At 31.6% G+C, this 15263-nt stretch overlaps 1 protein-coding gene across 1 annotated transcript; it reads left to right on the forward strand.

Moving 5' to 3' along the window:
• The first annotated feature begins 3278 nt into the window (after window positions 1–3278).
• LOC145307251 (protein bicaudal C-like) lies at window positions 3279–14966 on the forward strand. Its single transcript, XM_080149621.1, has 9 exons — window positions 3279–3313; window positions 4456–4504; window positions 5556–5601; window positions 8054–8142; window positions 8656–8719; window positions 8983–9016; window positions 9430–9492; window positions 11772–11876; window positions 13441–14966. Exons 3-9 carry the CDS (start codon window positions 5578–5580, stop codon window positions 13503–13505), a joined length of 444 nt encoding a protein of 147 aa, XP_080005747.1. The 5' UTR covers window positions 3279–3313; window positions 4456–4504; window positions 5556–5577; the 3' UTR covers window positions 13506–14966.
• The last annotated feature ends 297 nt before the right edge of the window (window positions 14967–15263 follow it).

Consider the following 15263-nt stretch of genomic DNA (forward strand, 5'->3'; position numbering starts at 1 on the left):
TTTATTATAGTTTTATAAAACTTTTTCAATTTTGCTTAAAATAGATTCGTAATATTTTTCTGATTCTAAAGGTATATATGAACCCATATTTTTTATGTCTGTTTGAGAAAATATTTAGGTTTAAAGTTTTTATTAAACCGAGGTTAAAAAAATAGATTTTTTCAATAATTACTCAACAGAATTTTAAAAGTAAGGTGTCAAATTAAAGATCTTACTATTTTTGTTCATACTGGCCATTTTCTTCTTTTATTTTGTTGCGTTTTAGTACCTTAAAACCGACTTAATTATTTTTTTAAAAAACTTAAATTACTTAAAAAATAAGAGGTCTACAAAAAAAAACGATTACATATCTGAATTCTATGAAAAATTTTACATCTACTACTTACTAAAAGCACCGGCTAGCTATCTTAAATAAAAAGCAAAAAAGTTAATACACCTTCTTTTGATTTTTTTTAGAAGCTTTTTTAGCTAGTAGTAAATATTAAGATATTATGAGGAAACACCAAGGAAACTGTGTACACAATCGGCAACTCAAATTCAACTGACCTTAATTTAGGTTGTGAAGACACTGATATTGGTGGTAAGCTCAGACCTGAGTTATCATGGAGATCAGGAAAAGAATATTATTCATTCGAATCCAATTAATATCCGGTGGATTAGAACCGGTTCTCAACAATACGAAAAAAATTATGTTTAGCATCGTATTATATCCAGTTTTCTACGAATATAAAAATGTACAATCATAAGATTAAAACCAGTTTTTAGCCTGTGCCTTCGGCATCTCAGGGCTAAAAAGACTGATTTTATTCTTATAATTGCATATTTTATACCTGCGTAAACTGTTTATAATACGATGCGAGAAATTATTGTTCCAGATTATCTGCTGGATTAGAACCGTTTCTAAGCCATACTAATAAATAATGTATCATATTGTATCATAAATAATTGCCAACAAATGATAAAGGAAAAAATCCTAAGCTTACACCAGTTTTGTGTACCCGAGCCAGTGGCCCCTAGGGGCAAACAAAACTGGTGTTAATCTTATAATTTATATTTTACTATCAACGGGTAACCGGGGATATTTCTGATTATAGAATATTTTTATCAAATTTAAAGAAATACAGAAGGACATTTATAATTTAAAAGTAAAGAAGGGTGACAACATCCATAAGTAAAGCATAAAAAATCATGACCAAGAATACGGAGAGATTTAAATAGTATTTGTTAAAAAAAAATCACAAAAACCTCTCTTGTGAATTTTTATATTGAAAAATAATAAACACCATAATCACCAAAGATATGGAGAAAAGAGTGAACAAATATAAATATAGCACAAAACCTGCTAAAACCTGCTAACGATAGGAAATAAGATTTTTATATCCTTAAAAAAAAAAAAATTAAAATCGAACTATAAACACCAAAGACATGGGGAAACTGTGAAAAATATAAAAAAAATAGCCTAAAAAACGCTAAAAAGCAGTCTGGCTGCCATAGATGTTTTATAGTTTATTATGCTCCTTAATGATGGAAATGTTGTCACAAAGTTTCAACATTATATCGTTTATAGGGGCTGAGAAAATCCCATTTCCCCCAAAATGACGGACAAAGTGAATTATAGAGTAGCTTCCCTAAAAAAATATGATAATATTCAATTTAAAGACATGAATACAGATTCTGGTACAAAAAAGAGAAATTGGTTCCAGGTGGGTATAGTATAACATTTTGATAAAAAATTTAAAGTTCCAAAGATTTTTTACAAAAAACTTTGGAGGATGTTTAAAATTATTGATATATTTTAAAAAGATATCTTGAATTGAGCAGTTTTATAATAACGTTTTCTTATTCATTTGATTAACTATATTGAATTTTAATTGGTTAGTTCATTAAGTTGAGTGTTCAAACGTGTCAACCACTAATTTGTGTATACTCATTGGGGATGTACATCAATTTATCGACCATTGTCTTATCCCTTTAGATCCCTGATTATTAACTCTATTAAAGGATGGTACAGAACAAGGTGGAGTGCAGCTAGCGTCAGAACATAAATCTATCCTTAAACAACCTACTTCAGGAATTTATTTTTGATAGTCAAGCCAACAGATTGTATGGATGTATATTAAAGCGTCCCGTCCTGGAAAATTTTTGTTAAAATTTTGGCCCTCAGCCAAAATATGGTTGATTTGTGCCAAAAAATGACCCATACAAACAATTTTTTTCTTTTTGCAGATTGTGGCACACAGAAATAATACCTATCACTTCTTTAGGTAACCTCAATACCTAACAATATCAAAGAGGCGCGTACATGCGTTTAACAACATTAGATACAGTCTTTATTATTTATCGTATGTTAAAATAAGATTGCCAGATTTTCTTAGTATTTATTGACGGAAAATATCATACACTTTAGCTCCCGGCATTTTCAACAATACATATAATTAGGGTGTTCTAATTTTAATTGTTTTAACCTCTGAAAAAATGCATTAAACAAACAAAAATTTAAAAATACTCGATAATATAAAAACTATTAATATTTATCAAATCACACGTTGTGTACGACTAAACAATTTCAAGAAATTCCCGCTCACTAAGTCAGCTGGTTTACTCCAGAATCTTCTAAAGTTGCGCATGTGCAGTCTCTCCATAAAATAATGCCGTGTCAGCCCTGTCATATACGGATTAATTATAATATTGTATGAAGCGAATAATTTTAAGTTTTACAACACAGATTTTAAAAACTTTGCAGTCCTTGAATTGTGTGGTTGCAATTTTGCATTACAGAAAAAAAATATTTTGTATAAATCAACCATATTTTGGCTGGTGGCCAAAATTTTAACAAAACTTTTCCAGGATGGGACGCTTTAATGTATATACAGATAACTACCTCCCTTCTTTTTTCAATGACCTTTTTTGTCTTTTACCCGTTACAATTTTTAAAGACCCAATTGAGAGTTAGCACAAGGTCATTATTGTAATAGAGAAATATAGTTATTTAACCCTTTCTCACACTAGTATTTTACTCTAATGTCAAGCTTTCGGGGGAGTTGTTGGGGTAAAGTTGGAGTAAAAATTATTTTTATGTAAATGAAGGAGAGTGGATAAGAAGGGGAGAAAAAAAGGAAAGGGGATTGTAAGGAAATTTTTTTCTTTAGAATTGTTTGTCAGATTCACATTTCCTTTTCCCTGAATAATTTAGGTTGCTATGTGTGTTTACTGTTTATTTTTGTGTATCTTAGCCATTTTCCTAGGTTTTCAACTATCAAAATAAATTATATAGGTTCAGGCAGAAAATCTGGTAAAAATATTAGTTCTGTAGGTATGATATACTTTTTTAAGGAGTAGTTAAAAGCAGGGAGGGAGGGGACGATGGGATATTTTTTTACAATAGTCCCCAAAGGTTTATAATATCGTTTTCTTATTCATTGGCTTCAAATGTTTGGGGACTTATATCGAATTTTCATTGGTTGTTTTTTTTAAATTGAGTGTCCAAACGTTTCAATCACAAGTTATAAGATACAGAAAGGGTAATTTTAAATGTCATCATTAGGGATGTACATCAGTTTATCGGCCATTGTCTTATCCCTTTAGATCCTTGATTTAAAAACATTAATCGTCAGGGGGTATAAATCCATTAGTGTTTTTAAAAAGATGATTTTTTTTTTTGGGGGGGGGGTGTCGACACCCCTCTACACCTCCCTACCGCACTCCATGTTTTAGAAAAAAATCGTTTCAAATAAGTTTTCATCGATGAGCTAAATTAAACTCTATTACCATTTATTTATTTTTAGACTCTTTGCATATTTTACATAATATTAAATTTATTTAAAACACATTTTATTACTTTAAATGATATAAAATCTTTCGTTATTTATGAATATAAAGTTTCTTAATTTTCTTAATTTTAAATGCAAAAGAAAAACATTACTGTACAAAAAAACAGGTTATTTGATATTCTAAAACTATAAAAGCTGGCAACAGATGACTGAAATTTGAGTCTTATCGTAGTAGTAAACAACAACTTAGTTGAACTAAGGAAACATAGAGAATTATCGTATATAGTGATTTTTAATGTTGAAGTTGCGTTATTGGTTAATTTGTGTTTGCTAAAAAATTTCCGCAACACTCCACTGACTAAAAGTAAAAAAAATGTTTTATGTTCAACTAGTAGTTATGCCCCTAGAGGCATTTAGGGGCACTTAAGGGAAGGGTGTGGGGTTAGTCAACCCTCCATTTTCTTTATTTGTAAATTTGAAAAGGGGTCAATTTATCTTTGGAGGGTAAAGGTTTTCTCCTAAAAAATAGTTATAAACCTTCCTTGGACCTATAAGTAGATTCATTGTAAAGGAGAATCATATCAATTCAGTGGTTAATGAGATCTTAAGCTAAAGACACACAAACAGACATACATATATGCACCCTATTACTTTCAAAATGTGACTTTTCTTTTTTTCTTTTTAGGTTTTCTTGATAGCAAAGATGGATATAGAAGACAAAGTTTAAAAACAAGGTTTTTATTTTTAAAACAACTAGCAGCTGCGCCCCTAGAGGCCTCTAGTGGCACTTTAAATGTTTTTTTTTTATTTGAAATATGTAATTTTTTCTGTGTTGCGTTGAAGTCTCTACATAAATTTTTTTCTCGATTTTTTTTTGTGATTTCTCTTGGGAGGGTTATAAACCTTCCCAGGACCTATTAGAAGCTATCCTGTTAAGGAGAACCCTATCGGTTCAGCGGTTAGCGAGATTCTTTGGTACAAACAGACAGACAGACATCGTTTTACCTTGTATCATATATAAATGTTGGTTCACATTAGCGAATCTACCCTATATTTAACTTTGTAGGTTCGTCCATAATGTAAGATTTTCTCGGCTAATATGCATACTAGCAGAAACGCCCTTAGAGTTGTCTTAGGGTCACTTGAATAAAAAAAGGGGGCTATAGTTATCAACCTTTCCGGGACCAATGAGAAGCTTCACTGTAAGGGAGAGCCATAACGGTACAGCGGTTTGCAAGATTTTAGCTACACAGAAGTACAGACAGAAAGACATACTAATATTTAATTTTTAAGAATTTGCTGCTTATATTTTTAAAGCGAAACTTTTCAAATATTAGGGTCGGTCCGTAACAGCTAGCTCTATTCGTTAATTTAGACTTGTTAGAATTGTCCACTTGATTTCAATCTTTGTGTATGTTTCCTATAATACAATTTAGAAATCGTAATTTAGCAACTCTATAACCTTTACCAGAATGTCAGTACGTTCATTTAAATCATATTGACTATTAACTTTTTTCAAAAATCTCTTATGTGATATAATTATCCTGTATCTGAATTTTGGAATACTGATTCCTAGGAAAACAAAGTAGAATATTATAAGTAAAGCTTCCCTATAATTAAGTTCTAAAAATGTAAGTATGTCCTTTAAACAGTATCCTGTTATCAACAGTTTTGAAAAAAAAGTACGTAAAATTATATTCTGCTAATCTACAAGAGTTAATGTCCGTTTGTCCTACCGTTCAGAACTTCGCTTTTATGGATGTTGCCATCCTTGTTTATTTTTAGCTTGGGCTATGAAGAAAAAAGAATGATGGCGTACAAAGCAAAACAGGTGAGAATTAAAAAATTAGTGGGACAAAGTGACTCAAAAATCGGCCATGTGACGTCATTAAAATGAGGTAGATGAGAGGAGAAGTGGGAAAGAAAACCCCTAAAAAAGATATGTATAATCCCTCATTTTTATGATGTCACAGGGCTGATTTTTTAGTCATTTTTTTCCACTACTTAAAAATTGCGCAAAATATAAATTCAGCTGGATAAAAAAAATTTGGCGTAAAACTTTTTTTTGTTGCTGGTAGTGGGATAAAGTTATTCAAAAACCAGCCACGTGACGTCTTAAAAATGAGGGATTATCCATATCTTTTTTAGGGGTTTTCTTTCTCACTTCTTCTTTTATCTCCCTCATGACGTCACGTGGCTATTTTTTGAGTGACTTACTCCCCCTATTTTTATTTTGTAACTAAAGGGAAGTGGGTAAGAAGAACGAAAGAAGAGGTTAGGGTGAAATTTTCGGTACTACGTCAAACCCTAGATACGTCAAACAGTAGATGCGACAAACGCTAGACAGACAAACAGTAGACAGACAAACCCTAGACACGACATACGCTAGATACGACAAACGCTAGAATGCAACAAACACTAGAATATGACAAACGCTAGTTTTTTTCTAAAGGGGACAAACAATAGATACAACAAACGCTAGAATTAATCCTTATAATAAAGTAAAAGGATGGTTGTTTGTCTATACCAAAGGATCTCGCTAACCGCTGAACCGATCGGGTTCTCCTTAACAGGGTAGCCTATCACAGGTCCCGGGAAGGTTTAAACCTATTTTGGTGGAGGATACTACCACCATCCCAAGATATTTCGTCCCTAGAAAATAATTATACCCCCCACCAAAAAAAAATTTTTTTTTAATACTAAAATAAAAAATTGGGTTGGGAGAGTGGGTCGAAAGTTTTAGAAGAAAGTTTTCTTATTCGTTGGCTAACCAATTTTTGGTACTTTAATGAATTTTGATTGGTTGTTTTAATAAGTTCAAAGTGTTCAAACGTTTCAATCACTAATTTTACACTATAGCGGATGTACATTTTTCCCTTTAGATCCCTCCAATAATAGTAATAGGTATAAATTTAGTATCAATTAACAAAAAACTTTTGAATATTTTCTTTAAAGTTTAAATTCTAGCGTATGTCGCTTCTAGTGTTTGTCGCACTTTAAAAATTCTACTGTTTGTCGCGAATTTGAAAATTCTACTGTTTGTCGTAGTCTAGTGTTTGACGCATCTATTGTTTGTCTGTCTACTATCTATCAATGCCGGGATATAAAAGGATAAGATAATTGCCGAAAAATCTATGTACATAGCGTAAAATTAGTGGTTGCAACGTTTGAACACTCAACTTATTAAACCAATCAATCAAAATTCATTCATGTAGCAAAAGTTGTTTAGTCAACGAATAAAAATCGTTCTTATAAAAGTTTGGGGACTAGTGTAATAAACAGCCCATTGTCTACGTGATTCTTGTTTTGTGATGTTGTCATTCTTGTTTTGAAGCTTATTATTTTATTAGATACTACTAACTTCGCCCCAAAGAGGTCTTGAGACCCGCAACTTTCATTTTTGTTTTAAAAAGATAAAACCTCCCTAAAAGCTTACATGTAAAGAAGAACTATATCATTCCTTCCAAATAGACAGACAGACAAATGTATAGACATTAGGGTGTCCCATAAAAAGATTTTTTAGCACATTTTTGTAATCCATGTCATTACCCATTACAAGACTACTGGTACCTTCAGCTTTATGTAAATTTCTATCTTCTTACTTCCCCCCTTATTGTGGTCAAATCAGAACTATGGCTCCATGGTGCTCGATCCCAGAAAAGGCCTTGCGGAGTAGTGTAAAATCAGAGTAGAAAAGTTCTTTAAAAATGTCTTGCTCCTATCCTGAGAAATGACCGAAAAACAACCATTTTTAAGTTTTTTTTGAAATTTGCCAATTTTTAGAGGTTTTTTTTTATTTTCTCAGATTAGGATTTTGATTCCTGATTCTACTCCTCAAGACCTTTTTTGAGAGCACCATGAAGCCATAGTACTGAAGTAATAAAATTTTGACCCTCATAAGGGGGGAAGTAAAAAATCAATTTTACATAATGGATCTAGAACTTCATTTTTGGGTTCAATCGTCATCATTTCAATAGGGTGCTTGGTTTAATTAGTGCGCTTGTCGAAATTTAAGAAATAATGTTTTTCTTGGACACTGTAATTAATAGACATCCTGTTACTTATTAATATCAGGTAAAAGAGAATGTGATTATGACAAACAATTCTAAAGGAAAATTTTCCTTCACCCCTTCTCCTTTTCCTCCCCTTCTTACCCACCCCTCTTTAGTTATATGAAAAAAACAAGATATACCCCCAATTTACTTCCAAAGGTTTCGTGATTTTTTGTAGAATTTATTGTTAGAATAGCTAGGCCTGACTAATATAAGCTATCTGAATATTAGGACAAGCCATCTGGAGGCAAGGAGAGGGTTCCAACCAAGTTCTGGTCAGGTCTAGGTTTCTCAAGCTCTATGCCTAGCTCTGTTTTAAGGTAGGATAATAGATAGATAGAGTGATAGATAGATTGATAGATAGATAGATATAAAGATAGATTGATAGATAAATAGATAGATAGATAGATAGATAGATAGTTAGATAAATAGATAGATAGATAGATAGATAGATAGATAGATAGATAGATAGATAGATAGATAGATAGATAGATAGATAGATAGATAGATAGATAGATAGATAGATAGATAGATAGATAGATAGATAGATAGATAGATAGATAGATAGATAGATAGATAGATAGATAGATAGATAGATAGATAGATAGATAGATAGATAGATAGATAGATAAATAGATAGATAGTTATATAGATAGATAGATAGATTGATAGATTAATAGAAAGATAGATAGAGTGATAGAGTGAAGGATAGATAAATATAAAGATACATAGATGGATGGAAAAACAGACAAATAGACAAACAAAAAGATTGACATACTAGACATGTATGTAGACAGATAAATTATAATATGTTCTTTTTATATGTTGTATAGGGAGCGTGGTCTTCTCCCTACTGAAGCTCAAAAACAAGATAATTCTCAAGAAACTGAAAAAAAGGTTGGGGAAAGTTTTGAATAATTTTAAGGAGTTTGAGCTTATATTTTTGTATTATTTATAAAAAAAAACTTTACCATTATTGGTTTTAATTGTCCTTGGATCTTTAAAATGATTAATTTTTCTTTTGATAAATTCACTGGAGTGAAAAAGTCTATTCTTCATGAAATCTATTTTGAATTATACATTGAACATAACACCCTCTTCAGTCTAATACAATTTAGCTAGAAATTAAAACTGCACTAAATTTAGTTATAATTGTTTAGGATGAAACTAAGTTTGGACAATCGACAATGCCAGGTCAGTAAAACTTGTGAGTATAATTGGTCCAGAGTAGACTGCAGCATACTAGAGATATTAAAACTAATATCTTTTGTTTATTTAATCATATTCCAAGAAACCATAAAGTTTTGGACATTCTGCTGCTATGCCAGATGTATAGGAGTAGGTGACTGGTGCTTCATGCAGTTAGGACTTCTATACAAAAGTCATGAAATCAAACACAAGGTTGTAAAAAATGATGCTTTCAACAGGTAGGGAGGGAACATTGGACTGTAAATTAATACTGGTACCTAAAGTTATCTTATTTGGTAGCTCAAAAACTTTATTTGCACTTATAGAATTTTGTGTGGGTTCTAAAGTAATAGTGTCCAAACTTTTCATGTCATGTCCATTGTCTTATCTCTAAAGAAACCTGTATTTTTAATATTTAGGAATCCTGCTGACAAAGACAACTCTTACGCACCTGGATCTCACTACTTTGCTCACGAATATAGGTAATGGTTGTTGTGTTGACTATAGTGTTCTTATGTACACAGTGATTCAGAAAAAACTGCGTTTTCTGTTTTTCTGACACAACCAGAAGGAATACAGAAAAAATGATTATATATTCTAGTTCTCTGTAAAAAATGTACATCAAATTTGTAAAGAGTGCTTTTAATTATCTCTAAAAATGCGGCCTCTATGATAGGTACACTACATAGTTTCAAAAATGCTTTATGTGAAAAATGTTGTGCAAGAAAAATTAAGATAACTGTTTTATTTTGTATAAAAAAATCTTAATATTTCAACATTAATTTAGAAAAAGGTCTAAGAAAAGTACCTTAATGAGTTTCAAAGGTGAAATGCTTTTTAGCTTCCCAAAAATGAAAAAGCATTTTTAAGAAACTGCAATTTGTCATTTTTTCACATTTCTTGATTGTGATGCATTTGCAGTAAAACAATATTTTTAAATAACGTAGCTTATAGTACAAAGAAAAAAAATTTCTAGAGACAAAAAAGTTATTGAACTTTGAATTTTTTTTATAAAAACATTTATTTACAAATTATAGATAAATTATGAGTTTTTATCTTAATCTGTCAATCAGATTAAAGGATTATAGAAATAATTGAGGGGTGGGGATTAACAAACATGAGCAATTTTTAAGGTCATGTTTATTTAGTATACAAAAAGAAAAATTTAATATTTGTTTTCAATGAAGGAATTTGAAATAAAATTTATAGAGTAATTGATAGAATATTTTATTGGCCATGTTAAGATGTTGTTTTCAAGTAAATATTTTTTTAAAACCAACCTTAACCCCTTACGGGCGGGCCCCTTGCCGCACCTTAATCAGTTCTTATTAGAGCTAGAGGGCTAAATATTTTTGTGCAAGTCCCCTGTTTGGTAATGAATTTTCGACCTTAAGTGAGTCAAAGTCAATTTTCGCTTCCTTCACCCTTTTATTTAACAACCTTTGTTTTTAGGTCCTTTTTCACTTAAAAATTTCAAACGGCTGTAATTTTCTTATTTTTGAAGCTAGAAGAACAATTTTTTCACAGAAAATGTTTATCTTTATGTAAATTTTATATTAGAATTAACAAAACATAAATTTCAGCGGCCGCAGCTGTACTTGGCATATGCCAGCCGCCGCAGTCGGCGGTCGGCGAGAAAACGGCGGCGGATCTTTATGAAATTTTAATACGTTATGTAGACATGTGAGAAAAGCTTAAGTTTGAAATTTGAAGTCTCTAAGTAAAAAATTCGGTCACAGGAGCCTTTTAAAGATTTCTGGAGTCCTGGAGAATCAGGACCTGCAGGATCATACCTGGAACCTAAAAATGACTTGAACACCTGTATGTCATATAAGGATGTACTACTAGAGGATAATTTAGTATTTTAATAAGATAAAATGCTTTGTATAAGTCAAAAAAAAAATTGCTCTTTACCTGGATCACCCTGCCAGGTTTGCCGGCATCCTGTGCCCGCCAGGATGGAGATATTCAAAAAATTCCAGCTCTCAGTTGTGTGTTATACCCATACTTAAAAAGTCAAGCAGTTTGGGCTCTATATCTTTCAAACACAGAAAATGAGATAGAAAAAACCGGAAGGGGGGGCGTTAAACGCCCCCCCCCCCCGACCGTTAAGGGTTAAAGCACAAAATTCTACCAGAAAAAAGCATCATACGCACCTTTTAAAATATTTATGCATTAAAATGCGCCGCTATTTTCAGAGATATTGAAAAACACCTTTTCTAAGTTTAATGTATTTTTATACAGAGAACAAGGATGTATAATCATTTTACAGAGAACAAGGGTGTATAATTATTTTTCTGTATTCCTCCAGCTTTTAGAAAATCTGAAAACGAAGTTTATTATGAATCACCCTGTATAGAATTTGAGATACAACTCTAGGGCTAATATAGAATGTTATTGTTATAGCCTCTATGCTAAATTGGTATAGTATAACTTCAAAATTGATTAATAGCCACTGGATTAAAACTGATTTAATACACAAAATCAAGTATCATATCATATTATAGACAAAATCTACTAATAATTTTAAAAAATAGTTCTAAACCTTCCCATGAGAATCTGCACTGTAAAGAAGAACAATATCAATTCAGCTGTTGGGGAGACTGGTTTTAATCTTATGATTGTACATTTTTATATTCATAAAAACTGGATATAATACGATGTTAGACATAGTTTTTTTGTATTAATGAGAACCGGTTCTAATCGGATATTAATCATTTTCAAATAAATACAAGCAAATTAATTTCTATAACTGTTGTAGGAATGCAAAAATATGTTGAAATATTGGAGAGTCATGAAGTTGATGTTGACACTCTGGTAACTATGGATGATCATGATCTTAAAGAGATTGGAATTTCCACTTTTGGTAAGTTGTTACTTAATAAATTAAACATAGTTGACAAAATAGATAAGAAGTGAAGCACATAAAAGTAGGTCAAATTGAATTATAGAAAATATGTTCAGTAGCCATAAAAAAACAGTGAGAGGAAAAAGAAAATAATGGAAAATCACAAAACCTTTACATGAAAACATACAATTGTATTTTGGAGCTTGCTGATTGACTGACAGACTGTCTTACATATTCATTTTAATAAAGTATTCTAAAAATTGCTGGTTAGAAAATTATATTTTTCCCATTGTATAAAAGACTGATGGATATAAAGACGGACTAAATGGAAATCTGTAGAGTAGTATACTTCTTATAAGAATTAAACAACATTTAAACTAGAGGTTGCTTGGTTTATAAACCTAAACTCAATACAATACACAGTTAAGAATTGCCAACAAAGGCTGTGCAAGGTTTGGTTGTCTGCTGGATGTTTGCTACATGATATTGTATAAAGATTATCCAGGTTCAGACACACTAATATAGGATCTTGTGGTGTTCTTGTCCTCTAGAGGTTATCCTTGTTCAGGTACACTAAAATAAGAACTTTTTGTGTACCTGTCCTCTTGATGTTATCCAGGTTCAGGTATACTAAAATAGGATCTTGTGGTGTACCTGTCCTCTAGAGGTTATCCTTGTTCAGGTACACTAAAATAAGAACTTTTTGTGTACCTGTCCTCTTGAGGTTATCCAGGTTCAGGTATACTAAAATAGGACCTTGTGGTGTACCTGTCCTCTAGAGGTTATCCTTGTTCAGGTACACTAAAATAAGAACTTTTTGTGTACCTGTCCTCTTGAGGTTATCCAGGTTCAGGTATACTAAAATAGGATCTTGTGGTGTACCTGTCCTCTAGAGGTTATCCTTGTTCAGGTACACTAAAATAAGAACTTTTTGTGTACCTGTCCTCTTGAGGTTATCCAGGTTCAAATACACTAAAATAAGAACTTTTGGTGTACCTGTCCTCTAGAGGTTATCCAGGTTCAGGTAAACTAAAATAAGACCTTGTGGTGTACCTGTCCTCTAGAGGTTATCCATGTTCAGGTACACTAAAATAGGAGCTTGTGGTGTACCTGTCCTCTAGAGGTTATCCAGGTTCATGTACAATAAAATAAGACCTTGTGGTGTACCTGTCCTCTAAAGGTTATTTAGGTTCAGGTACACTAAAATAAGACCTTGTGGTGTACCTGTCCTCTAAAGGTTATTTAGGTTCAGGTACACTAAAATAAGACCTTGTGGTAAACCTGTCCTCTAGAGGTTCAAGTATACTAAAATAAGATCTTGTGGTGTATCTGTCCTCTAGAGGTTATCCAGTTTTAAATACACTAATATAGGATCTTGTGGTGTGCCTGTCCTCCAGAAGTGATCCAGGTTCAGGTACAACAAAATAAGAAATTGTGGTGCAAATGGCCTTTGTAAAGGTTCAGTTATACTAAAAAAAGACCCTTTGGGGTACCTGTCATTTATAGGTTATCCAGGTTCTGATAAATTAAAATTTTGAACTTTACTAATTGCCAATGTTGTCATCCTTGTATTATGTTCTAGGAGCCAGAAAGAAACTGTTAAACCTTGGTCTGGAGCTCAGAAACTTCTGGAGAAACAAACAATAAGAAAGATATTATGTTTGATTGACTTATTTATTTGATACCAAAATTATAAGGTTTTACATGGTATTATGCAGGTTTGCAATTTGCAGACTATGAATTTTTATAATTCTAGTACTTTTTGGTTAAATAATCTTCTTAAAGGTTTTTAAAAAAACATTAAGTGAAGAGGTTTTTATTTTAATTTTTAGTTGGAAGCTTAACAAAGCACTTAATGCTACGTAAATATCTTTTATTGAGAAAATCTTTTTAAACTCATTTTAGAGATCATTTTTCATACAAAAATATCTTTGTTTAAATCAAAATCGTAATCTTGGGGCTAACAGAAACTGGTTTTAATCTTATAATTTTTTATTTCAATGTTCGCGAAAAGCTGTCTATAATACAATGCTATAATAGTTATTTCTTGCATCATATTATAAACATCTTTTCCATTTCTGTCATTTTTATTTTCAATGCGAATAAAATTGGCAATTTTCCTTAAAGTGTCTTGTCGAGAACATAACCCCCTCCCATTCCAGTATTTAAAATTAAAATAAGAGGGGTGGGGTTAGCTTTATTTCACTTTTGGCAAGGATGGATAGCTTAGTTACTGGGTAGCCCCCAAGGGGTAAGGCACAACAGATACAGACCCTGCAGGGTTAAGGATATAAAATTGATTTATTTACAAATGAAGTTGTTGAGTTTCAGTGTTCCATCGGCATTTTGAGGGAAAGCAATATATCAAAACGAAATCCCTATCTTCTCCTTCTTTTAATGTTTTAACTTAATTTACCCATTTAAGAAAGTATATTGTAAAATGAACCATTTTTATACCCCCCCCCCCTCTTGTGAGAAACTAAATAATCATATCATATCATATTATAGAGAATTTTCCACAAATATTAAAATAAAAGTCATAAGATTTGTTTTGTAGGCCCGAAAAACTGCAAATAACTTCATTTTTTGTTTATTTTACTACCCACAGAAAGCTGTCTATAATATGATGCGATAAATTAATATTATCATATAATATATCTTATGTGATTTAAAAACTTTATTGGATATTAATTGGTTAGTTACAAGAAGGGTTGGGCCGAATACTTTTTTGGCTGGATACCGGATATCTGGCATTAGAAATCAGCCGGATATCCTGTAACTGGCTAGTTTCAATGTCTGGTGTCCGGCCGGATATTAAAAATTGCCGGATATCCGGCCCAACCCTAGTTACAAGCTAGAATTTCCAAACTTTTCAACCAAAAATTTTAATCTACAAAAGAATAATTTAATCGATCATCTTTGGTGATTAATACAAATTTATCGTCCATTGTTTTATCCCTTAATAACCCTGTTTGAACATATTATAATTCTGCACCTAGAATGATATTTAAATAATATTTTTTGTGATGATTTATATAGAACTTTAATTGTGTTAAAGCACAGAGTGATTAATGTTATTTATGCTAATAAATATAGAGTTAGACCCATTTAATTATATTATCTTACAGAGAGAGAGGCAATGGACTGTTTATTACACTAGTCCCCAAAGTCCTATAATGACGTTTTCTTATTTGTTGCCTTAACAACTTTGGGGACTTTAGTGAATTTTGATTGGTTGGTTAATTAAGTTGATTGTTCAAACGTTTCAACCACTAATTTTAATCTACTGAAGGGGTAATTTTGTGTATCATCATTGGCAATGTAAATCCCTGAATAAGAACACAATGAAAAAAAAAACTCGCCATTTTATTTGTTAGAAAGTGTACAGTGGGTAAGTGTATAGAT

The sequence above is a fragment of the Acartia tonsa genome, chromosome 15 (genome assembly GCF_053477335.1).
Source record: "Acartia tonsa isolate MP-2025a chromosome 15, ASM5347733v1, whole genome shotgun sequence".
Classification (NCBI taxonomy): Eukaryota; Metazoa; Arthropoda; class Copepoda; order Calanoida; family Acartiidae; genus Acartia; species Acartia tonsa.

Bases quoted from the DNA above. Each gene is read 5' to 3' on its own strand.
- LOC145307251 (XM_080149621.1), top strand. From the start codon at position 5,578: ATGATGGCGTACAAAGCAAAACAG. The intron at 5,602-8,053 runs GTGAGAATTAAA...TCTGAATATTAG, and splicing joins TGGCGTACAAAGCAAAACAG to GACAAGCCATCTGGAGGCAA. The intron at 9,017-9,429 runs GTCAGTAAAACT...TTTAATATTTAG, and splicing joins TGGACAATCGACAATGCCAG to GAATCCTGCTGACAAAGACA.